This window comes from Fusarium keratoplasticum, chromosome 10 (assembly GCF_025433545.1).
Source record: "Fusarium keratoplasticum isolate Fu6.1 chromosome 10, whole genome shotgun sequence".
Lineage (NCBI taxonomy): Eukaryota > Fungi > Ascomycota > Sordariomycetes > Hypocreales > Nectriaceae > Fusarium > Fusarium keratoplasticum.
Window position 1 is genome coordinate 2,087,753 of NC_070538.1, and position 22,707 is coordinate 2,110,459.

At 54.2% G+C, this 22,707-nt stretch overlaps 6 protein-coding genes across 6 annotated transcripts; 2 read left to right on the forward strand and 4 right to left on the reverse strand.

Annotated features, from left to right (window-relative positions):
• Positions 1 to 434: 434 nt before the first annotated feature.
• NCS57_01251800 (uncharacterized protein) lies at positions 435 to 2,252 on the reverse strand (the record flags this gene model as incomplete). Its single annotated transcript, XM_053062190.1, has 1 exon — positions 435 to 2,252. One exon carries the CDS (start codon positions 2,250 to 2,252, stop codon positions 435 to 437), a length of 1,818 nt encoding a protein of 605 aa, XP_052908718.1.
• A 6,786-nt stretch (positions 2,253 to 9,038) lies between these two features.
• On the reverse strand, positions 9,039 to 9,956 carry NCS57_01251900 (uncharacterized protein; the record flags this gene model as incomplete). The annotated part of the gene is made up of 1 exon (XM_053062191.1): positions 9,039 to 9,956. One exon carries the CDS (start codon positions 9,954 to 9,956, stop codon positions 9,039 to 9,041), a length of 918 nt encoding a protein of 305 aa, XP_052908719.1.
• Positions 9,957 to 10,435: 479 nt separating this feature from the next.
• Positions 10,436 to 12,400, reverse strand: NCS57_01252000 (MFS domain-containing protein; the record flags this gene model as incomplete). Its single annotated transcript, XM_053062192.1, has 8 exons — positions 10,436 to 10,581; positions 10,630 to 10,831; positions 10,885 to 11,607; positions 11,667 to 11,796; positions 11,845 to 12,069; positions 12,123 to 12,172; positions 12,225 to 12,251; positions 12,311 to 12,400. The coding sequence occupies 8 exons, from the start codon at positions 12,398 to 12,400 to the stop codon at positions 10,436 to 10,438; spliced, it is 1,593 nt and encodes a 530-aa protein (XP_052908720.1).
• Positions 12,401 to 13,729: 1,329 nt separating this feature from the next.
• On the reverse strand, positions 13,730 to 14,900 carry NCS57_01252100 (uncharacterized protein; the record flags this gene model as incomplete). The annotated part of the gene is made up of 3 exons (XM_053062193.1): positions 13,730 to 13,768; positions 13,822 to 14,598; positions 14,652 to 14,900. The coding sequence occupies 3 exons, from the start codon at positions 14,898 to 14,900 to the stop codon at positions 13,730 to 13,732; spliced, it is 1,065 nt and encodes a 354-aa protein (XP_052908721.1).
• Positions 14,901 to 15,777: 877 nt separating this feature from the next.
• Positions 15,778 to 17,654, forward strand: NCS57_01252200 (Zn(2)-C6 fungal-type domain-containing protein; the record flags this gene model as incomplete). The annotated part of the gene is made up of 4 exons (XM_053062194.1): positions 15,778 to 16,031; positions 16,104 to 16,531; positions 16,581 to 17,184; positions 17,234 to 17,654. The coding sequence occupies 4 exons, from the start codon at positions 15,778 to 15,780 to the stop codon at positions 17,652 to 17,654; spliced, it is 1,707 nt and encodes a 568-aa protein (XP_052908722.1).
• A 2,524-nt stretch (positions 17,655 to 20,178) lies between these two features.
• Positions 20,179 to 20,976, forward strand: NCS57_01252300 (uncharacterized protein; the record flags this gene model as incomplete). The annotated part of the gene is made up of 1 exon (XM_053062195.1): positions 20,179 to 20,976. The coding sequence occupies one exon, from the start codon at positions 20,179 to 20,181 to the stop codon at positions 20,974 to 20,976; it is 798 nt and encodes a 265-aa protein (XP_052908723.1).
• Between the last annotated feature and the right edge of the window lie 1,731 nt (positions 20,977 to 22,707).

Here is a 22,707-nt window from a genome sequence, read left to right on the forward strand (position 1 = left end):
GTGTACGTGATTTCCAAGACAGGACGGCCTTCAATAAGCGCTGTTGGTATATGCGAACTGAGGCGGAGGAGGACGAGGCCTAGAAACATGCCAACGTTCCATGTCCTTCCACCATCACCGCTTTTGGGTATCAACTTTTCCTGCCATGAGGCCAATGAGTGGGCTTCAACCCACAAACAAAACCATAGGGATACAGGCTCAATAAAGAATTCCATGCTCAAATGAGAAACCGAAGAGCTGCACAGCACACCATGTCCGCCAGAGGCCCATCGTAGAGACGGCCAAGATTAAAGGCGGACACTGCCGATTGCTGTGACAGTCCAGGCACAAGGAAAAATAGAGATGAGAAAAATAGAAATAGATCAAAAACAAAATCCAAAACAGTGCACGCTGATATCATCAACCGTATCATCTCTCATAAGCACAAATAATCATCAGTAAATGTAGTCGTCGTGGGCAAATGTCGGGTCGTAGGGGGCATGGCTCGGGGCGTAGTTGCGGTGCGAGTCTGACTGACTAGGAGCGCGAGCCCTGTAAGGCAGAGCCTTCTGTTCCGGCCGGGCCCTGACGTCCTCGATCTGGTAGATGGTGCTGGCCCGGTCACTACCGACACGAGAACCGCCACTTCGGCTGGTAAAGGTAATCTCGCCTCCGTCAGCGCACTGGATCTCGGCACCCGGCACTCGTACGACGGCTGAGCCTGAGACTTTGATGGTGAGGTTGTCGGTGTCGCTGGATGAAGACCGAGTGAGACCAGTCGTGTTGCTTCGCTTGTACTCGCTCTCGTCACGGCTATCACTGCTCCTGCTCCGTGTCGAACGGCTGCTGCCACCAGTAAGGCGAGGGTTGCTAGCCTTGCGTAGGGTCTCGGCAGTCAGGGGCATAGCTGGGCCACCGTTGATGTCGTCCTGGTACCGCAAGGCGTCCATGTACTTGTCCTCCTCAAGGCTCACGCCTCCACCGCCCAGGGCACGGTCAGGACCGGGTCCATAGAAAGACTCTCTGCGACGCCGAGCAGGCATGATGTCGACACCGGGCTGCTCGTAGGCGACAGAGGGACGTCGAGTACGGGTCAAGGCTTGGCTGCGATGGTTGTAGTTGGGCTCAGGAGACATGTCTTGGAACAGATCGGCGTTGCTTGCAAGATCCTCGTCATCGAAACCTCGCTGATCAGCAAACCCAACACGGCTACGAGTGGTAGTCGGAGGCCGCGAGGGAGTTCGGGGCTTCGACCGAGACAACATTTGCTGAGGAGGTGGTCGGAACGGAGTGGTTGGCGGCAATGCGGACTTGGGCCGCGGGATGGCAGCAGGGGGCGGCATAGCCCTGCGATCCTCCTCATTTTGCTGTTGCTGATGCTTCTTGGATCGAGAGGCACGTCTCATGAGGCGAGGGTCGGCCTCCTCTTCGGGCTCATCCTGAGGATATCCAAAGGCAGACGGTGGTGGTGGCTGCCGGAAACCAATGGATGAAGCAGGTCGCTCAAAGCGACCCCTGAGATGTGCACTTGCAGCCTGCGAAGGCATATCGAAGAACCCAGGGCCGCCATGCTGAGAACCAGGCGAGGGTGGCACGCCGACTACAGAAGGAGACGGTGCTCCGGGATAGACAGGCGGTGGTGGGAAAGAGCCTGTAGGGAAGGACGGCTGAGAGTGCTGAGCATGATGCCAGCTGGCGTGGGCAATCGGAGGAGTGCCGGCCTGGCCAGGATAGTAGCTGTTGGGACGGGTCTGGGCGCGGGGGCGGCCTGTGACGGCAGGCTGCTGGATGCCGTAACACGAAGGATCTTCGACATGGCCTCGACGGTATTGCTGAACGACAGGCTCAGTCCGGGACTGAGTAAGAGATGTGGGACGTTGCTTCCTGACAGGCTTGGGCTCGCGTTCCTTGGCTGGTTTGGCATCGGCGCGGACTTTTCGTTGCTGTTGCACGGCTGCTTCCTTCTGCTTCCGCTCCTTGCGACGTTGTTCCTTGTTGCGGTCCTCACGGTCAGGGTTTCGGCGTGAGCGTTCCTCTCGGCGAGGGTAATCCTCCGAGTCGGTTAAACCATCGCTTGGCGACGAGTCGGATCTCCGGTTGGAGTACCGCTTGTCACCGCGGGATTTGCCAGTGTTGGGACGCTCCTTGTAGGAGGAGCTGACAGGAGCCTCCGAGACGGCATAGCGACGGGTTGACTCAATACCCTCAACGTGAGAGCTGCCAGAATCCTCCTCTGCGTCCTCGACATAACATACGTGATGCTTCGACGACATTGTGGAGTTGGAACACGGGGTGGCGCGATCAGAGTTTGGTCGCCCTGTGGAAGCGTTTGATCAAAGAGGGGGGTCGTCAGTCTCCAGGAATGGCCGCACTAGGGCGGGACGGGACGGCGAGTCTATGCAATCGCAGATGCGGGTGGTGAGAATGTCGACAGCGGCGACGATATATGCAATCGCGTACGCGGTGCTTTAACGTCCCCTTCTGTTGAGTCGAGCGGCAGACATAGGAGAGTTGCCGGGTTCGTAGTAGATGAGAGCAGCGCAGGCTGGACGAGTTGCGGGTAAAATATTGCTGCAGCTGAGAGGAGGGTTGAAGAAGGCGGTGACGATTGTGGCATAGACTAGGGCGTGATGATGGAGACACTAGTGACGATGCTGATGAATGAAGCTGGAGATGGTCAAGATAATAAGCGATGCTCGACCTGAAGCGAGAGCAAGACGATTGAGACGAGGAATAAGAAGTATGTTTAAAAGACAAGGTATCGAATTGTCATGGGGGAAGGGAAGAAGAAGGAGGGGAGGAGGGGAAGAGTCGATGGGCATGGGATGGATGGGATGGTCTGTTTTTAATAAAAGTGGTGGTAATTTCAGGGCAGAGGGGGGTGTGGGGGTGCGTGAGCAATCCTGCCCACCCATCCAATGCCTGCGCTAAGGACTATCCACAACTTACCTATCCACTGTCGTGGTGCAGTGGAATGGCCCAGCGGTGCCGGTAGAGCACCCAAAGCCCGCTAACGTCCGCTGTGGCCTTTGAGGCCCTGTCTGCCACGCACGTTGAGTCCAGCTCAGCAGCTTCATGTTGTCTATGACTAACATCACCCAGAATGTTCTCGAGTCACGCCTCAGTCGTCTGCTCCTCGAGACGTCTATTCCAGACGGAGAGAACAACAGGGAGAGTGAGAGAGAAAATTTGCGTGTGTGTGCGCGCGTGTTTCGTCAACACAGACACAGCAAGTGCGAGTGAGATGGGGAGCGGCAGGCGTGTGGGTTCAGGCTGTGGGCGTGTGAGTGCGAGAATGGGCAAGTGCAACACAGCACAGGAAGCAAGGGGGAAGGAAGGAAGGGAGGGGTGCACCTAACTCACGGGACGATCAGTCAAGCGACTTCAACGCTGGAGCCAGCACAGCACTGCACGGCCTGCCTGCACCTCCATGCCGCAACCACGTCAAGTCGACGAGGGCAATGACGGATACACTGACACAAAAACAGAAACACACGCAGAGAGACGCAGAGATCTTATCTCTTACTCGCTCATGACAGCCGTGATGCTCCGTTCCAGGCTGCCTCGATTCATCAGCGGGCATTGGGACCAGCGAGGTCAGAGCCAGTGGGGGATCTCCCTCCAGTTCGCACTTCATCCATCCAGCAACGAACGACGCCTGCCAGCGCCAGCACCTATAGCAACTGCGCAGCACGACGTCTCTCCTTATCGTCCATCCCAGACACCAGCCACAAGCATTGGTCCTCGCCAGCTGCTGTTGTATTCGTCAGCAGTAGCAGTCGTCAACAACAACAACAACTCATGAGACAGGGGAGTCTCGAGAAACAAACGATTGTCTCTCGCTACGGCCCGCCTCGGCAAACTGTCGTACTCGCGTTCTTATTCCCCCTTCTTCACTTCGCTCAACCCATCGCTATAGGAGTCGTTTCTACTGTCAATATTTTTGGTTCTAATTCCTCCTCAGCCTCCCGAATTCTCTGCTCCCGCAACGACTCAGTCGTGATGACAAGAATCATGCCAGAAATAAAGAGGTGGGGTGCATAGCGGCAGCTTAGAGGGGTGTTTGGACAGGGGCCTGCAGCTCCGTCTGGATCTCTGCGTTGGCTGTCTCTCAAGGGAATGGATTATGGATCCCATCCCGCCCAAAAGCACCAACAAGCAGTGAGCTGGACGATGGAGCTGCCGCCGAGACTCATGACATCGTTGGATTCAAGCTGGGGTGTGCCTGGTTGAGTCAATGGCCAGACCAGCCCTCGGTCGCTCACGCCGTTTCACTCGCTGGCGTTCCTGGACGAAGCCTCCATTCATCCCGTTTCGACCTATCCGCAGAATTCTCTACAGATATGGACCATGTTCAGCACAAGTCCGGGCTGACTCCCTCTCGCGTCCCGAATCCCAGGGGATAACCGAAGTCCACCTCGGACAATTGGCGTCAAAACGACCCACGGGTTGCATTCATGACCATGGAGCTGCCCAGCGACAGGTGAAACCGTCAAATGGGCAAAAGGGTGAGCGAGCAGCCATCAAGCGGCACGGAGGAAGTGAGGCGGTTAAGCTGGCTTGCTGACGATGGCTTAGCGGCTAGAGGCCCCGGATCCCAGATCCCAGAGACCCAGTGCTTGCTGTCAGGCTACCCACGAAACCGCGCCGCCGAGAATGGATCTGATCTGTCGACGCAACCCCAGATAGTGTCCCGAAGGCCCGCAGCTGGACGCGTTTGATAGGCTTCCCGGTCGCGTCTCGAGCTTTGTTGAGAGCCTTCCAAGCGGGTCAGGGTGTTGTCTGACAGGGAAGCCCTCACAAGGCCTGGCGCCGGTTGCAAGCACGCAGGCCCAACTGTGGAGCTGGCTTCCGGCCGCCTCATCCAACGATTCTTTCGAATTTTCCCTCGCCTTTCCCCTCTCACGGATTTTTCTGCGCTGGTCCAGCAAGTTCTGTCCTTCCAGTCACGCCAGGCCAGGTCATCCGTCCTGCCTGCCAGAAGCCTCCACCACACACGCCCTGGTGAGGCTGTTGCACGCCCTGCTCTTCCACTTGGAAGGCTGACGTTGTGCCTCACTCTCACAGTCATGAGCTTGCAAAAACACGGCACACAGGGAAATGCGAACGACCAATTCTGAAGAAATGCACATTTCGAGCCCTTGCCCTAACCCATACGCCAACTCTGTGTATGCCGTACTCTTCTTACACCAACGGCCATCCTAGTCGGAACGTTGGAGGAAGCACGGAAGAAGCTTCGCTTCAGACAGGGTTCTTTGAGACAAGGAGCCATTAGCCGGGCCGCCCCCGCGACCTTGACGAGAGTGGCAGATTGATTGACGATACCGGCTATCTCGAATCGATGCCACACAAGTTTCTGACAATCAAGAAGCATAATAACTGTTGAAGCAAGCTCGGGTTCTGTGCTCGAGGATGAGCTTGTCCGGCACACATTCTAATGCCGGCCTCAAAATGGACGAACTACTCCCTCTGCGTAGAGGCCAGGACACTGCGACGAGCCCTCGTGGCAGGGATGCTGTCGCCGTGCACAACAGGCAAGCCTCTGCTATTCTAAGCTTGCCATCGCGTGGCACGAAAGCTTGATGTGGTAGCACAAGGCCCATGGAGCGGGATGGCCACAACGGACCTTGCCAGGCTCTGGCAAAGCCTAGAGAGACACTTTGATACCCATGGGCCGTTGGGTACATACATGGCCGTTAAGGCGCCGATACCAAAAGCTTGAGCGATCGAGAGGGGCGTGTTCCCGCAGACGATTGGAGGGTCCAAGGATTTGTCCGTTGTCGCCCCTCCTGTGCCGGGTTCTGGCGTCTCCATTGATCTACACCTCCACTGAGTGCCGTGCTTAGGCCGCTTCCGGGCTTCACCTTTGTGCCTAACTGGGCTGCCCTTTGCCAAAGTTGGTTCCAGTCCCTGGGCTCAGGTATCAACAAGGAACCTAATCGACGTCAACCGGAAACCACAGAGAACTGAAACGCGGGGTGCACGTGGAATACAGCAAGCCCGTAACACGATGAACCTGGTTGTGGCATGCTATCGGGTTATCCTGAGTCTGGGGTTAAATCCACAACTTAACAGCCACGGTCGAGACTATGCGAAGAATAGCTTTGACTCATAGGACAACGAGAGGTGTCGCGACGACATCTTGCCACGCCCCCTATCTCAGCCCAGGTTCGTCTCCTCTTCGAGAGACTGAAAGAAGTCCCTCGTGTTTCCACACCCGCCCTCATACCCTCGCCATCGTCTCAAGATTGCAAGAGGCCAGCTTCGAACCGACCCAGCTCATTCCACGAGTCTCTTCGCCGCCAGCTCCTCATGCACACTCCTGCTGCCCAAAACCCAACGCCCCTACTCGGCTAGGCGCGTAACCCCAGCCTCAGTGCTCATAGGTCCAAGCCTGCCATTCGGGCTCGGTCCTTACCCCTCTGCCCAGCCCGGCCTTTGACCCCCATTTCCCGCAATAGCTCTCGGGCGGCCGCATGATTCTACTCCGCCGGGTACAGGCGATTCGGGGAGGGTCCCGTACGATGGAGGCCCTGCTCGCAGCCATCGACACGGCATGGACTCGTGTCCAGCTTCGCGACCAGTCCGGCTCAGGATGGATGGTTTCAGCTCCGTGTCCGGAAGTGACTCATCTCCACCATCCTCCGGTCCGATGTTCTCTACTGGCCGCTACTTGTCCGGAGGCTGACCTCCGTCTCCTCCGCCCAGGCATCGGAGGTCAGCTTTTAGCCGTATCAGTCTGAGGGGCTCCTCATCACTCAAGTTGGGTTGGCAGAGTCGAGCTGTCACTTTCATTCTTGTCTCTAAACCGATCACGCGGGCCTCGGCATAAACACTCTTGAAACAATGCCTATGTGGCCTACTTGAGATTATCAAGCAAACAGACTTGTTGGACATCTTGCTTACTTGCCGAGGCAATAGTTTGTGCGTACTGGCGGGAGCATCAGCCAAGGCCCGCAGTATGAAGCATCGACCAAGTGACATGGCGAGTTTCCATCGACAACACGCTGCAGGTTGTTACTCGATCTATATCTGTCCAATGGAACCATGGCCTCGAATTCTAGCCCACCCACTCCTCTTTGCCCTACACCCTCCCCAAGGTGAGCATCTTGAAGGACTTTGGCCACCTTCATCTTGCACGTCTGGACACCCACTCACTGTTCTGTTCACCGTGTCGGCCTTCAATTTTTGCCAGCGAGATGGACTTTTCGGTAAACTCAGGGTTCTTGATTGGCCTTTACTCTGCGTCCGGACGGCCCGTTGTCACGCGCTGTACTTCCCAAAATCTCCAGGGCTATTGCAGTCTCCTGCTGTGTTCCCTCACTCTGCCTATCCATCTCCAACAGGCACAGGATCGAGTGGATGGGTGGAAGTCGTCAACGGACTCAAAGGTGGTGTCTAGCTGAAGCTGACGGGAATATCCCTGCCCGCGGTCTCTCGGATGGCTTGCTTTGGCGTTCAGATTGTGGGGGGATAGGCTCGACGTGCATCCAAGGCATTGACGCATCTACAGGGTGTTGGGCAACATGAGTGCCACACGCATCGGGGCGAGTCACGACAGGACGGTTCTCGTCCTTTCTGGCAATCGCCGAAACATGTCGATTTGGATGTGGCTTTTGCGAACCAGCTCTCACGGCTTACATGGACGACATGGGAATAACAGAATCCACAGAGCATTTTGATATGACAGCAAGTCAGTGAATAAATGTCCTTCAAAGGGTTGACGCGTCCATGGACAAAGCTCGTCCCCCCTCGGAACGATGGACCAGGCTAGACCGGAGCTACTGTACCTAGAGCTACTAGTCGCGGGATGACAAGCATACCTGCCCTGCAACCATCGTGGACATGGACAGACGGACTGGGCCGATGCTCCAGACCTCTGTTTCCTGGGGCCGTGGGCTTCCAGCTTTCAGTTGACTTTGCGCAGCGAGTGACCATTCCAAGGCAAATAGTTCAGCTTTGTTTGTTACATGCTGCTGCACGCAATCGCAAGTTGCATAGCACCACCCAGAGATGTGGCCACCTCCTTTCGATGGCTCCCACCCACCCAATTTCTCTTGGAACCCAGCATCTCTCCGTCCATGCTCAACCTAGCAGCCTCTCAGAGAAGCATCACTGACATCGTGTTTCCGGATTCAACCGTGAGAGCTGATGGCGAGTACACAAGGTGTCGGGACCAGTCCAAACCCCTCTTCTCCTCCACCATCTTCACTCACCGCTCTTTCAAGTCGCCCCTCCACCTCCGTCTGGATGCCTCTGTTCTCCTCCCGAAGAGCCTCAAGTCCCGAAAGTTTCCATCCGCCACCAAAGCCTTTGCCAGCAGGCCATTTCATGCGAGATAAGATTGTGTAGAAGCGGATGGAACTCGGGGAGGCAAATACGCCGTCTCACGTGGATGACTTGCTCCGAGCCAAGTTCAGGGACCAGCAAGTTTAGTAAGATGCCTGTTACTGCTCAGGTGCCTTGCCCTCGGCTAGAAGATGATCAGCATCGTAGGCTCCTTTGTGTCCCTCTTCTCTTATCGATGTGCCTGTTGTATCTCACGTCTCCTGACAGATGCGCAGACAACATCTGCCGACACCAATGGCCCAATCGTCCTCCCGAGCTTCATGCTGTGTCTTGCTGTGATCGATCCCCGATTTACAAAAGCATCACGACACTAGGTGACTTGTTCCATTGACACTCTGGTTGCACTTGTACGTATTGTGGCTGGCTTGGTACGAAGACTTGTTTCCAAAGATCGTGACCGTGCTTGATGTTCCCAGGTCCGTCAATTTGCAGATTGTTGCCGACTTATCCCGCACGTACTCCCAATATCAATGCATGGGAGACATGCTGCTTGAGATTGCGTGCCTCGGACAGAGACCAGCCATGCGAGCCGAGTCTCAGGCCATGCTAGCTGATTCTCCTCATCATGCATCACCCTGCGTAGTACCCAGGTTCATATCCTCTTATCCATCCATGCTATCCAATGACAGAGGCCTTGCTTGAGTAGAGAGCATCGGCTACCCAGCTGTGTTCCAAAATCCCGTCTGAAAGCCTGCCTCATCTATCTCTCATCAAACCAGAATGTCCAAGTCTGACACGACAGGCCGGTGATCAGATACACGAACGTCATCATCAAAGAAATTGGCCAGGACACCAAAGGTTTTGACATGGGCTGTCCGAGGCTCCTGAATGAAGAGAAAGTCGATACGTGCCTCCTCCCAGCCTTCTCCGGAGCTGTCGTACTTGCCGAAACTCGTGTAAGTGATCTGGTTCCCGTAGTGAGCGCTCTTAGGTAGTAGATGAGAGATATCAGACATGCCCGAGTCAGGTGCTGTCATGATCTTGTACCCGCCGTCATTGGGGGAGCTGTTAAAGTCTCCCCCGACGAGGACGGCCGACGGAGAGCCCGCACCTCCGGAGCCCCACTCCCGGGCGAACTTGATGAGGAGCTTGGCGCTGTTCTCTCGGGCCTTGACGCCGATATGGTCGAAATGGGTGCTCATGACGATGACGCGCGTCCCCGTGTTGCGGTGCAAGAACTCGCCCATGGTGACGATGCGGTTCAGCACAGCGTCCCAGCCGCGCGACGGCTCAAAGGGCGTCTTGCTCAGCCAGCGTACCTCAGAGCGCTCGCAGCTCCAGTTGTCGCTGCGGTAGAAGATGGGTGAGAACTCGCCGTCATGCTCTCCAGAGCCGCGGCCACGACCAATGTGCGACCAGCCATCGCCGAGACGTGACTGGATATCCTTTACCTGCGGGTACAGGCACTCCTGCAGGCAGATGAATGGGCTCTCGTGGCCAGCGGTGATGAAGGATAGCTGGTTGACCAGCTTGGGGCAGCGGACGTCCCAAGGCTTCTCATGGGGCTCAAAGTTGGTCGTCGCGTAGCGGACGTTGAAGGTGACGATGCGAAGCGGCATCCGCTCGCGGGTAGATGAGATGTCCATTCTCAGCGATGCGCCCGAGGGGATGTCGCCGACTCTGGTCATGGTGGAGGGGTTGAGGTGTTGTCTGTACGAGGTGGCTTGGCTTATTAAGATGGGATCGTCAGCAAGGCGGAGAAGGCTGCGTCTACTGAGGGGTTAGGTAAGTGGGACAGCGAGAGGTTCTAGATGAGCGTAGCAGGTAGAGATTGCTTGGATGTTGTTGTGAAGTGATGAGACGCGGAGGGGTTGGTCGTCCAATGAGGTCATCACGTGGCCCGAGAGTGTAATGCTGAGATAGGAATAGGGCATTTCCCCGGATTTGACAAGGGTAATCATCCATTATCATAACTGAGGCTAGATTCATCATAAGGAGGAGGCTGGGGTTTCATGAGACTCGGATTAGATTAGGTAAACTCGATCGGGCAAACTCATGTTTTGGCCTTGTTTCAAATGCAGTCTTGACAAGAGGTGACAACAAGATTGAATCATTATTAGTTGCAACCCCTGGCATCGCAGCTTGTGAACCGCTACCAATTAACTAACTACACCTTGTCAACATGTTCAAACTTGGAGTCAGCATCCCCTTTCGCAACTCTCTCTGCCTCGAGCCGAGCAACGCGGCTAGGAGTAAAAGGAGCCCTGACGTTGGATTGTGAGAACAGTTCATCCATATCCTCCAAAGCAAGCCCTGTAGGAATCGTTAGCTGGATCATCGTGTAAGCGGGTCGTAACTCACCTTTGGTCTCTGGCACAAAAAACCAGGCAAAGACTACCATGGTGAAACAGAACGACCCGTAGACAAAGTACGTGCCGAATCCACCACGTCCGAGAGTTGCAAACATGCTCGGAGTGCTCTTGGCGACGACAAAGTTGAAGAGCCACTGGCTGGCTGTGGCCATACCCATCTGGAGGGCACGCATGCGAGCAGCAGGAATCTCCTATGCACCAGTTAGTCTCTGCGATAGAGTACATATTTTGATGATCAACTTACAGAGCAGTAAGTCCACACGACGGGGCCCCACCCGAATTGGTACACGGCGGCGAAGATGTAGATGGCCACAAGGGCGACATATCCGGCAGCGCCAACGGGAGAGTCAACGTGAGGAGGATCGAAGCGAACATAAAACCCAACATAAAAGAGGGCTAAGCCTTGTACAATTCCGGTCCACAAAAGGCTTTTTCTGCGGCCTAGCGTGTCGGTCACAAAAAAGATGAAGACGGCGCATGACACCATCTTCACAACACCATAGATCCCAGTCGCGAACAAACCAGCAGACGACGACGAGAGGCCGACGCTCTTGAATATGCTGGGACTATAATACGTCATCGCATTAGTCCCTGTAAGGTTGCTCCACATCATGAGAGTGATGCAGAGGAATGTTCTTCGACGGTAGGACTTCACGATGAAGGCCTCCTTGACCAGGGTGAGCCCAGAGCTGTTTGCAGCGAGGGAACGCTCTTCTTCGAGCTGCATAGATATGTTCTCCATCTCATCTCGTACGTATGGATGATCTTCTGGCAGTCCTCGAAGCTTGGCCAGCACGGCGAGTGCCTGGGTGGGATCGCTCTGGGCGAGGAAGCGGGGGGACTCGTTAGCGAACATCATTCCGAAGAAGAGAATGACAGCGGGGAGTGCTTGTAGAGCAAGCGGAATAATATATTGGGCATGTCCTCGGACGTGGAGAAGGCAGCCATAGTTGATCCAGAATGCAAGCTGTTGAATTGTCAGTTCACCCCTAAGGGCAGCACCCACCCATGCCAGTGACAACTTACAGTCAAACCAGTGACGATCGAGAGCTGGTAGCAACCTGTGAGAAGTCCTCGAATACCTCGTGGGGCATTTTCAGAGACGTAAAGAGGGTTGACGGTAGAAGCGATACCGACAGCGATACCAGTGATGAATCTATCGCATGTCAACCCAGATCCAAAAGGCCCGAAGAATTTTCCCTACCTTCCGACATACATGGCGGCCAGGTGACCGCTGGCAGCAGCTTGCATGGTAACACCGATAAATACCAGGATAGATGCAGTCATGAGAGACAGTCGTCGGCCGATATAGTTGGCCAGCCACATGGAGATGAGACAACCGAGGAAGGATCCAGCCTGGATAGTCGAGACGATATTTGACGACAGGTCGGCGAGGACGGTCGCGGGTTTATCGGTGAGTCCGTACTGCCTTTGCGGCCGTTAGTCCATGGCAAGAAGTCGCGTTCAAGTATAGTTTCTCACTCTTTGAAAGTGTCCATGGTAAGGACGCCGCCCATGACACCCATGTCCATCTTGAGGTCATGTCAGTCTCACTACTTTCACATTCTGAGAGTAGATTCTTACACCAAACAGAAGTGCACCACCGCATGCCTGAGAGGATCATTAGCACATCACTACCACATACTACGAACAGCTTTAGGTATACTCACTACCAGACTGACCACAACCGTCCTGAGGTTGTAAATCTCAGGAGGGTCAGTCTTGATGGCGTCATTGCGAACAAATTTCTGCAGAAACATGATGTCGATGAAAGATGAACGATTAGATAGACAAGCTTCTGCTGATCGAGGTGCATCTTTAGGAGATATACATCATGTTTAATACCAGTTCTCAACGACCCCCATCGCGAGTCAGTCTCCGAGCCGCCCTGTTTACTAGCGACGGTAATAGACGGAGCCTCCTTCATCGGACGAGCCACCCCCGCAGAAACCTTAGCTAGAGCCATCTCTGTGAGATGACAAGATGCCTCGCTAGGGACCCCGCCTTTCTCCGCATATTGGATCTCGTCAAGTCCGGGGAAACGGGGCTAACCCAGTCGGTTTGTGGGCCATCCCGCCTGGGGTTTCGGCTGTAGACGGGGGCAATATGATCAGGGCACACAGATTGCGGAGGTGAAGAGAATGGGGAGACGGTGCGTTTTTTCCACTAATCACGAGGTTGGGATATGGTCTGGGCAGCTGGAAATGTGGTTTGAGTTATTGGAGCTTGTAGGCAGGTCATCTATTGCCGTCTGGAACCATGGAGACGAGACCTCATTTCACGCGTCAAAGCTTCTTACTAAAGGGCATTTGGGGAATAGAGGATCTTGGCTATTGGGGGTTCGATCACACGAATGTCACGCCAAGCTTGAGGCATGAGTATTGGCCAAGTGTTTCGGCGAGAAGGGGGACAAGATAGCCTCGGTCTTCGAGTGAGCAAGGACATCATAGTTCTGGGTGGATGACATGGCATCATGAACTGTGTAGCACTTGCCAAGGTTACCAGAATTACAAAGCATTAGATGACTTAATAGAGATTCAAGGCTTGTTGGTGTTTGAGCACACGACGACCCCACCTTCGTTCGTCGTGCCTCTGCTTGTTATATCGACAAAGGGATTGACACGCGAACCGCCATTATCTACAATAGTAGAGGCAATTCTTATTGCATCCTCTCCTACGGTTAGGATGACCATTAAACAGTAATCATCTCAACAGATAAATAAATTATCCAAAATCGATTAAAAGCTTTATGAACTCTCTTCTAAATTTAGTGTTTACGTGAAGATACAAGCTATAAAGATGCCTAGAGATACAAAGGTCCTCTTTGAGCTGCTCATGGCCGCTTTGATACTTGGACGCCCAAAGGAATGTCTTCAACTGCCTGAACTCCGATTTTATCAGAACGAGGTCGATCTTGAAGCATCAGTAGCACATCGTCCTAACGATCACCCATTACGTCGCCAAAGGCAGGTCACTTCCAATCGAAATACTTTGTCTAAGGCTGAACAGAGCGGCTTAAGTGGCAGTAACACATGTCTCTCATATTTATGTCGTTACCCTACTCTTGCAATAACAAAAACTCAAATCCTTTACAACCCGTCCAAAGGCCTGTAGACCTTCATCCAGCGCTATAAAAAAAACTTGTCAGCAGGTCTTAATCATCTACGAATGGACAACTTACTTTATCATAGGGCTTCTCGGGGTCGACGAATCTCACATCAGTGGCGAGGCGAATCTTGTTCTCTGGGTCCCTGTTCTTGCAGCTTGCGTGCACCATGTAGGGGTTGTGGAAGATGACATCGCCAGCCTCGTACTCGGCGATGAGCCACTTTCTACGGGCCTCCTTGCCGTAGGCCACAGTGTCTCGGCTCAGGAAGCCACCGTCGTTCATGTTCTTGTTGAAGGCGCTGATACGCTCCTCGTCGGTAAGGTTGTGAGCGTTCTTGGCAAAGTCGTCCTCTGTCTTTTTGCCAATATCCGTCGAGCCCTCGAGGTACATAAGGCCTCCTCCCTCGAGGGAGACGTTGCCGATGGGGATCCAAGCCGTCAAGCTGGTAGGGGGGCCGGCGCGGAGGTACATCTGATCAAAGTGGACAGGTGTGAGCTCGCTTTCAGGCACAAAGGCGCGGAGCATGGTCCTCTGGAGCATCTGAGGGTTCTTCCATCCCGTGAAGCGACTGACAAAGTCACGCAGCTCCTGGTTCTTGCAGAACTCGACATAGAAATCAGCCTCGTGGGCAGAGATCATGAGCTCGACGTACTTGTCGCTCTCGGGATCATCCTTCAGGCCGAAGAGCCGGCGAAGGTTGCCAGGTGGGAGGTATTTGCGTGTATCGGCACCTGAGAAGATGCCTTCGACTGGCTCGGTGCCATTCTTGAGGAGGCCGCTAGGAGCCATGTGTGTAAAGTAATCGCGACGGCAGGCGAGGGAGGTTTCTTTGCTAATGCATCCTTTGATCTATCGGAATGTGTTAGTTGGTTGCCAAGTTGACGTCAAGGCAGAAAACTCACAAAAAGATAGCCGTCTCTCTCAAATCGCTCGTGCATAACCTCCAAAGGAGTGTCAAGAGTTGTCGGTTGAAGATATCCAATGGTGTCGGGTTCCATGGGCCCGAAGTTGGACTCAAGGCTCAAGGTATTTGGATCGGCGGGATAGTAGTGTCCATAGAGATCCTCTGAGGGTCCTTTTGACGCCTTGAGCTTCTGGACTGAAGATGTGGCGGTGTCCGCAGGGGGAGACTCGAGGCGACTAGGAGCCATGATGATGCGAGAAGTAGCTTTGGTTTTCAAGAGCAAGTATCAGAGCAGGGTGTTTCTTGTGCACAAGAGTCAATAATGAGTCTGTGACTTGAGAGGTTGATGATGGTTGATTCGAGCGTCCCAACAAGACGTCTTATATCCTTCCACCCTGACTTTGGGGGCGGCAAGAGAGCAATATTTCCTGCTTGATGCTTCCATCAAATCCACTCGGCACGCATCACTTGGCCCAATGACTTTCTAGCTACAAATACTCACTATAGCCGTCGAATCGTCGAGTCCAATTCCCTCCCCCAAAGTCGTCATGATCCCACGGCCGTCTATAGCCGTCTACAGCCTACCCCCTGTTTTGCGGGGGTCAAATCCGTCTATTACCGTCAAAAGTCTGGGGCAAGTTCCACCCTGCTTCATCATCCCCAGCCAACCCCGGATTCTCCATTTCACCCTCTGACGGCTAAAGACGAATTTGTTTTCCTTTTTGTCGCTGACATGACTAAAGGGCAGGGCATCAGACAGTATCGGGCCTGCGTCAGGTGCCGTTCGCGCAAGACGCGCTGCGACTTGTGGGTCCCTTGTCCTTCCCGCCCCCTGAGCAAGCTTCATCTGACTTGAACTCTTTCTTCTTTTCTTTAGAGGCACCGTTGGAGAACCTGGGAAACCTCCTTGTGCAAAGTGTCTTCGAGAAGGTGCCGAATGCGTTCTTGCTGGCTCAAGACGAGGCGGCGATTTCTCTCATCTTCGTCGTCCCCGCCAACAAGCAAAGAGACGCCCTGAGACGGCTCTCTCCATCTCTTCGAGCGATCATGTATCGCCCAGACAAACTAAAGCCGGGGAAGATTCGGTCCATGATAAGTTGCAGAATCCTAGCGATGCTTTGATGATGCTCTGTCATGCTGCTGGCGAACAAGGCGACGACGATGCTTCCGACGAGAACCAACACACCCCAAACGGGCTGATGGGCGGGTTGTCGAATGGACCTGGAGCGACACCCTCAGCCTATTCAACACAGACGCCTCACGCGCCTAGTCACCTCCGCCCCGATCCAGGGGCTCCGAGTGAGGTCACTATCGACGACTATCCCTTGGTCAAGGATAGAGCAATTGATCCCATCCTCCTTGTTCAGCTATTACGACAGTAAGTTAGACCCTACCCATCTGACAAGCACTATATCATGATTTGAAGTAAAGTTTCCCTAACAAATTTTAGTTATGCCGACAATTATCACCATTTCTTCCCCATCGTCCCAACAGACGTGTTGCGACCCGAATACATCCTCGACACGATAAGAGACGAATCTTTCCTACTAACTGCCATCCTTGTCGTGGCCTCAAAAGATCGTCCCGATCTCGCAGATATACACAAGGCCATATGGGATCATATGCGAGGGCTTATACTTAACGTCGTCCTAGGCATGGCCAATGTCCGCAAGGTCGGCACCGTGGAGGGGCTCTTGCTCATGGGTGAATGGACCTTGCACAATCAGAGCGAAGTCGACGATGGAGATGAAGCGTCAGCGTGGTCGATAGTTGGTCTTGCTGTGAGGCTTGCGTATCTACTACGCTTGGAGGACAGGGGATTCAAAGGAAACGACGCCGACCTCGATTCGGTCCATCGCGAGCGGTTGGCCTGGACTTGTAAGCGCCTCTACTATAGCCAACATTGACACCAGACTCACATTTTCAGTCACCTATCTCTCAGATCGCCAAATATCGATCCGCATGGGTCAAGCCTTCTGGTGCAGAGGCCCAGCTCTATCAGCGCGCTTCATGGCCCATGACTTTCCAGCTCTACAACCCCGGCGGGCCCGTGATGAGGATTTTGCCTCGTTCATCCAGGCGCAAGTTGAGCTGACAACACTGTTTGGAAATGCCCACGATATCCTCTTCGCCTCGAGGTCACGGACCGCCGAACTCATGACGCGAGGCGACTACACGAAATACGTCGACGACGCGACAAAAGCTATGCACGCGTGGCAACTCGCGTGGACATCGCTCGCCGTTTCGCCACATCTCAAGAGCTGTCTGAGCCTCATGCAAGAATACCTCAGGCTCTACGTCAACGCGTTCGCTTTTCAGGCCGTCATATACCGTGCATCTGTTACCGACACCAATTCCGATCCATCAAATGGATCTAGGCCATCAGTCATCTTTCCCGACTCGGCCATGGCAAGCCCTGATGCCCGGCATATATACGAAGCTGCAGATGCGGCAGAGGCTTTGATTCGGATCGTAACGGACGATATCGATCCGGTGAAGCATCTGTGTTACATGCCAGCGCGCTTTTATCTGTGAGTCGCCATTGGACACATGCAAGACATTCCAGCTAACCCTGTCAAGATATGAGATTCACTCTTCCGTCTTCCTTTACAAGGCCCATGCGTGCGGGGCCATTTCCTCGGGCAAGCACGTCCACACAGCGTCCCTCATGGAACGCTTCATCTCCGTCCTCAAAACCGCCGCTGTCGACGAGAGCCACATCGCGGCGAGATACGCGAGACTATTAGACAGACTATGGTTCCGCCGGGCGCACAGACTCGCCAGCGTCGACGACTCACAGAGCTCGAACCCGGAGCTGAGGAATCCGGGTGTGGTGGTGGACACACTATCGACTCTAGCTGATCTCAATGGAGGCCAGATGCCGCTCTTCGATGACCTCGGCTTGCAGCCATTCGACTGCACTGATACCATGGATGGACTATTTGCCATGCCTTCGGTGGTATCATGGGATCCTTCGAGTTTCTTGAACACCATGGCTTGATGACCGGACAGTATATTTGTGTTAATAAACAAATGAAACAACCATGCACTTGCTTACAGTGAGGGAACAGCAGCAAGTCACTTCACACGCAAGGAGTTTAGTGATGGATCATGCCCGAATACAAGCTAAAACGACCCCGAATTGTACGACTATGTGGAGGAGTTCATAGCATTCCATTCATACATCTTATCTTGATCCTCTAATCTCTTCATCCTCAGCTTATATGGTGTGAGTGGCAGCCCATTCTCCCACTGTGGCCTACCCTGTCCGACTGCCAAAAGTGGGCCCTCCGGTGAACGTCCGGGACCGAGCCCACAATTGCGGCCCGCGAACGGAGGGGCCGTTCCGCTCTGACGGGCGTTTTCTGTTTCTGGGTCTCGTCTATCGACCAGATTGCGTTGCGGCTATCGACGCCTCGGCACGGGGCACATGGTCGCTCTCAAATCCTCAAACAGCTCAAGGTCAGAAAGTAGCCACATCGACTCAAGTCTGAGGGGGTGTTATCAATCAGACATTCCCGCTTGCGCGAGAATGACGATGCTTCTTGGTGAGGGGAAATGCGTCTCGGCCATCCTCCTGCCGGGGCTTGGGGACGAGAAACGACCGGAACCTCTTGTTTCCAGTCGAGACCGAGGGCCGTGGCTTGCGTACAGTAGGTGTGGGTGGTCCCCTCCGAAACCAGGCAAGATGGTCATGGGATCAGCCACGAGACAAACTACGGACCTGGGTTGAAAGAAAAAGCAGGATTGACTTCTTGGAATCTGGGGGAGGCTGGCTGGGCACCTTTTTTTCCTCAGGTCAGGTCGCACGGGGGATGAGCCAGAGGCCACCATCGTCGAGATGGAGGGGGGAATAAATTAGAAATCAGAGAGGGCCTTTACGAGATGGCATTCACAGCACACCACTCATATTCTCCTTTTGGCCTTTCGGATGTCACCCTTTCCTCGTTGGGAAGCAACGACGATACACACGTAATATTTGATGATCCCGAACAAGGGTCGAACAGTTTACTGGTACAGTACCAAGATGGATAAGCCGTACCCCGGTCGATTTCCTGTTTGATGATGACGATGGAGGCTCCGACCTTTCGACTGATCACTTTGTCCCGGGTTTCAAGAAAAGAAACGACCTCGTGGCTCAGACTTGCGACCACCCACCTCAGACTGACTGTACTATTTTCCAAGGCAGAGCACATCTGGGGATGCCCTCGCGTGCTTGACATATGCCCAAACGTGGGCCTTGATGGATTCACGCTACAAGGACCAGACGTGCTGCAAGGCACCATGCAGGAGACCTCTGGGGGCCTCACGGCGATCGATCTCGCCTCGAATCCTCGATCGCAAATCCGAATCATGGCCAGCTCCCAGGGGGGTTCAGCATGACTGCCCCTCAGAGGACCGGCCTGGCCGGACTTGGAAGAGGGGGAAGCACAGTCAGATGGTCACCTTGGAGTTGGAGATGGTGTCGTCCTTGTCTCACTCTTTATTGAAAAGAGCAACCCCCAGCCACCGCGACACCCGTAAACACGATATTGCTCATGGTGGGCGAATGCACATTGGGATCGTATCGTTGTGTCGATCACTGCTCATCCTTCTACACCCTTTTACTGGCGGCTGCCGCGTTAGCTCCGAGGACCCTGCGTGAACCCGTTCATCCCACAACTGCCTATCATTCCCCATTCCCAGAAGAAGTAGAACGAAAGCTGATATCGTCAGCCACCAACTCCTTCAGCTCCTCACGAACCCACTAGCTCAAGACCCATGACTTCCCATTTCCAGCACCGCCGAGCCCGTCTAGCGTACCGCCGTCGCGGACGCGTGGCGTCGTCGTCGATGCCTCATAGGCTCGACGGGCTGAGGGCTTCACGTGCGACGGCAGCCCTGTCCATGACCACCATTCATCTTCTTCACAAGGCCTCTCGGGGGCTTACAGGAAATTCCTGGATGTGACTGGATGGATACAGCTGTGACTGGGAGGTTTGGTTTGCCAGCCCTGTTTCTTATCCCCCTCCCCCTCCCCTCCACCCCTCCTTTCCTTGGCCTGCGCGGCCTCGTTTTGTGGTGGGCACGGCTGATTGTCTCGTCTGCCTGTGTCTCGCAGGCTGCCAAAAGGTGTGTGAGTGAAGTGAGCTCGTGGTCGATGGGCAACATATATAGGTGAGGCCGTATCGCCTCTACTCTCGTGTTTAGCCTAGAAATCATCAGTTTTGTCTGGCGTTTTACCCATCCTTCTTGTCAAGTATTGAGTCAAGGACTTTCCAAAGTGCAGCCTTCGGTGTGTGACTCTCTTGGTCATCCCATGGAACAATATCAGGCTTCCACTTTCTTCAGCCTCGACAGTCCTTTTTCGTTGCGCCGGCCTAGCCGGTAGGGTCGCTTTGCCTGGTTCGCGAACCTCTCTTTTCAGTCATACATCGATCAGCTGTGGTGAGCCCTTCTCGTGCCGCCCACTTATAAAGAGCCCTTGCACGCCATCACTTGCGGGCCTCAACAAACAACCTATTCATATTCAACCCACCACTCGCATGTCCGTCATGCCGACCGAGTCTGAGATGCGGTCTCGTCGAGACTCATGGCCACCTACTCAGGTGCGCCTCAAGCCAACCGTTTCAACAAAGGATGATCCGCTTCCATCTCTGGATGATATCGACGATGATCCCCTCACATACTTTCTCACGCCAGCGCCAAACATGGACGACGATGACCTGGATCAAGTCATGATGGACTTTGACGCCGGCATCGAAGACGCCAGCCAACCTCGTCCCATCGTCCGCAGTGTGAGCCCATCCACCCTCGACGGCCTCCGCAAGCCAGGTCTCCGCCCCATCTCTCCGGACACAAGCTCTGATATCTCAACATCCAACAACGAGGACGAAGACGACGACGATGAGGAATACATCAGCTTCTCGCCAAGCAAGCATGGCCTCCTTTCTCTGCAGGACATCTTTGCCAACAGCCGTCCCCCCGTGCGCCCCAAGAGCCCGGCCTTCAACCAGTCTTCCAACACGACTCTCCTCTCGCCGGCCTCCTTCTCCAACTCGCAGCTCCGCGGGAGGGCCCGAGGCCGCGGGCGGCACGGGGCATCGTCGCGGAACCTCACGGCGCGGCGCCGAGCGGCAGCGGGTGGTCAGCTGTGGAGGGAGCCAAGCCCAGACGTGTGGTCGATCGAGGAGGAGACGGAGGAGGAGATGATGAGCGACATGGGGAGCAGCGTCGCTGCGCCAAGCGATGTCGGCGATGATGAGGTCGAAGGTGAAGGGAAGAGGGCTATGAAGCCCAAGAAGAAGGTCCGGTTTATGTTGCCGGCGATGGAGGGTCAGTGATGGTCGGAGGACATGGTCTTGCATAACACGGTGTTTCGGTGTTGCACATCTTTTTTCTCTTTTTACTTCCTTTTCTCTTCTTTTCTCTTACCTCTTCATCTGCATGGTCGGAGTTACGAGGCGAGACTGCATTCCCTCGGATTGATCAGTCTTGGCTGATCCATCGCGGAGACTATCAGGTTGTGCTTTTGGGTGGACTTTTGAAGCGGGATACACGGCATGGGAGCATTATTATTACATTTCCCTCGGAGCAATCCGTTTTCTGATACCTATTTGGATTTGGGGGATACCTTAGTTTTGGGCAATACACTTACTTATAACTCTCATCTCGAAGATTTGATATTGTGTGCTCGTGGAGCATTCTTCAGTGACGCCCTGTTTCACCGTCTCGGTTGTACTCATAGCTTTGGTTACACAATCACGAAAAAAGACACCTATAACCTGTCATAAATGCCTTTTAGACGGGGATGCATGTTGACCCTGGCATGTGCACGAAAACGAGAGCCGCTCACGTTGGCCAATTGGCTCTAGGGTGAGCAAACACAACCGGGAATCCCCTCATCAGGACGGCAACGTTCCAGGGTCCAAGCCCGGGACAACGGGCACGGCATGACCTGGAAGCACAAGCTTAAACGGTTCCCGAAACATTAAATGTCCATGGGAGCTGAAAGGTCAAAAAATCTCGTCGGTCCCCGGTAGACGGGATGACGAGAATAGCAGCGCCACAATTCCAGTTCCTACGAGATCTGAGACTTTGTGGGCGGGTCGATCAAAGAGGCGGTATATCCCATCATACATGAAAGTTAAGAAGCGAGATCCATGCTGCGAATCGTGACTGGACAAGAGACGACGAACCACGGGCAAAAAGAAGCCGCATGCATGCAACGCGCATAGTCGATGGATGCCCAACGTGCGTTTTTTGCCAACACAGAAGCGCAGCGCAGTGCATCGCATCGCATTTTTCAGCCATCCATGGATCTGAGAAAGAGGGCATAGCTGCAATCTCTCGGGCAGAGATTGGACGGGCAGACTGCTCCTTGCTTTAGGCGGTTGTCGTCAGCAACAAGGAAAAAACAAGGCCGGAGCATGGCAATTAGCGGCTGTTTGGTCGAAGTGTGGGAGGGCTACCCATGTCGATAAAGGATGTTGTGTTATTGTTGTTGATGCTTGATTCGCCGCCTGCGGGACGCCTGGCAGGTTATTGGTGAGGAGGAGGAGGAGGAGGAGGAGAGAAGAGAAGAATAAGACGGATGAGAAGGAAAGATGAACAAGGTGAACAAGATGGCACAAAGAAAAAAGAAAACATCAATCCCATCTCTCGCCGATCCATCTCATGGCGTTGGACAAAAATGGCCGAGATAACTTACAGTCCGGAGATCGGGTAGGTCGCCCAGACGGTGAAGCCAGCCGCTAGAGCCCACTGGAGCTACTCCACTGAGGCCCCCTGTATTCCATCGCGGCGCCACAGCTGACCCTCGACCGACGTCCCTGATAGGGCGGGGTCTCCCGTCTTGTTTACCCAAGGTGGGTCCCATTTGGTTACTGGGGACAACCCGCGGCACAAGCAAGCAGGTCAAGTCGAAGACGACGACCTACGCAACCTCCAGGTCCTACTCCAGGGACGCCCAATCTCGTCGACGTGGATGGCACAACAAACCCGTGTCTCCCTTTGGCGGCTCCCATTCTGTATCGTGTCTTTCGATTCTGTATTGCGCTTTCCTATTCATTGCG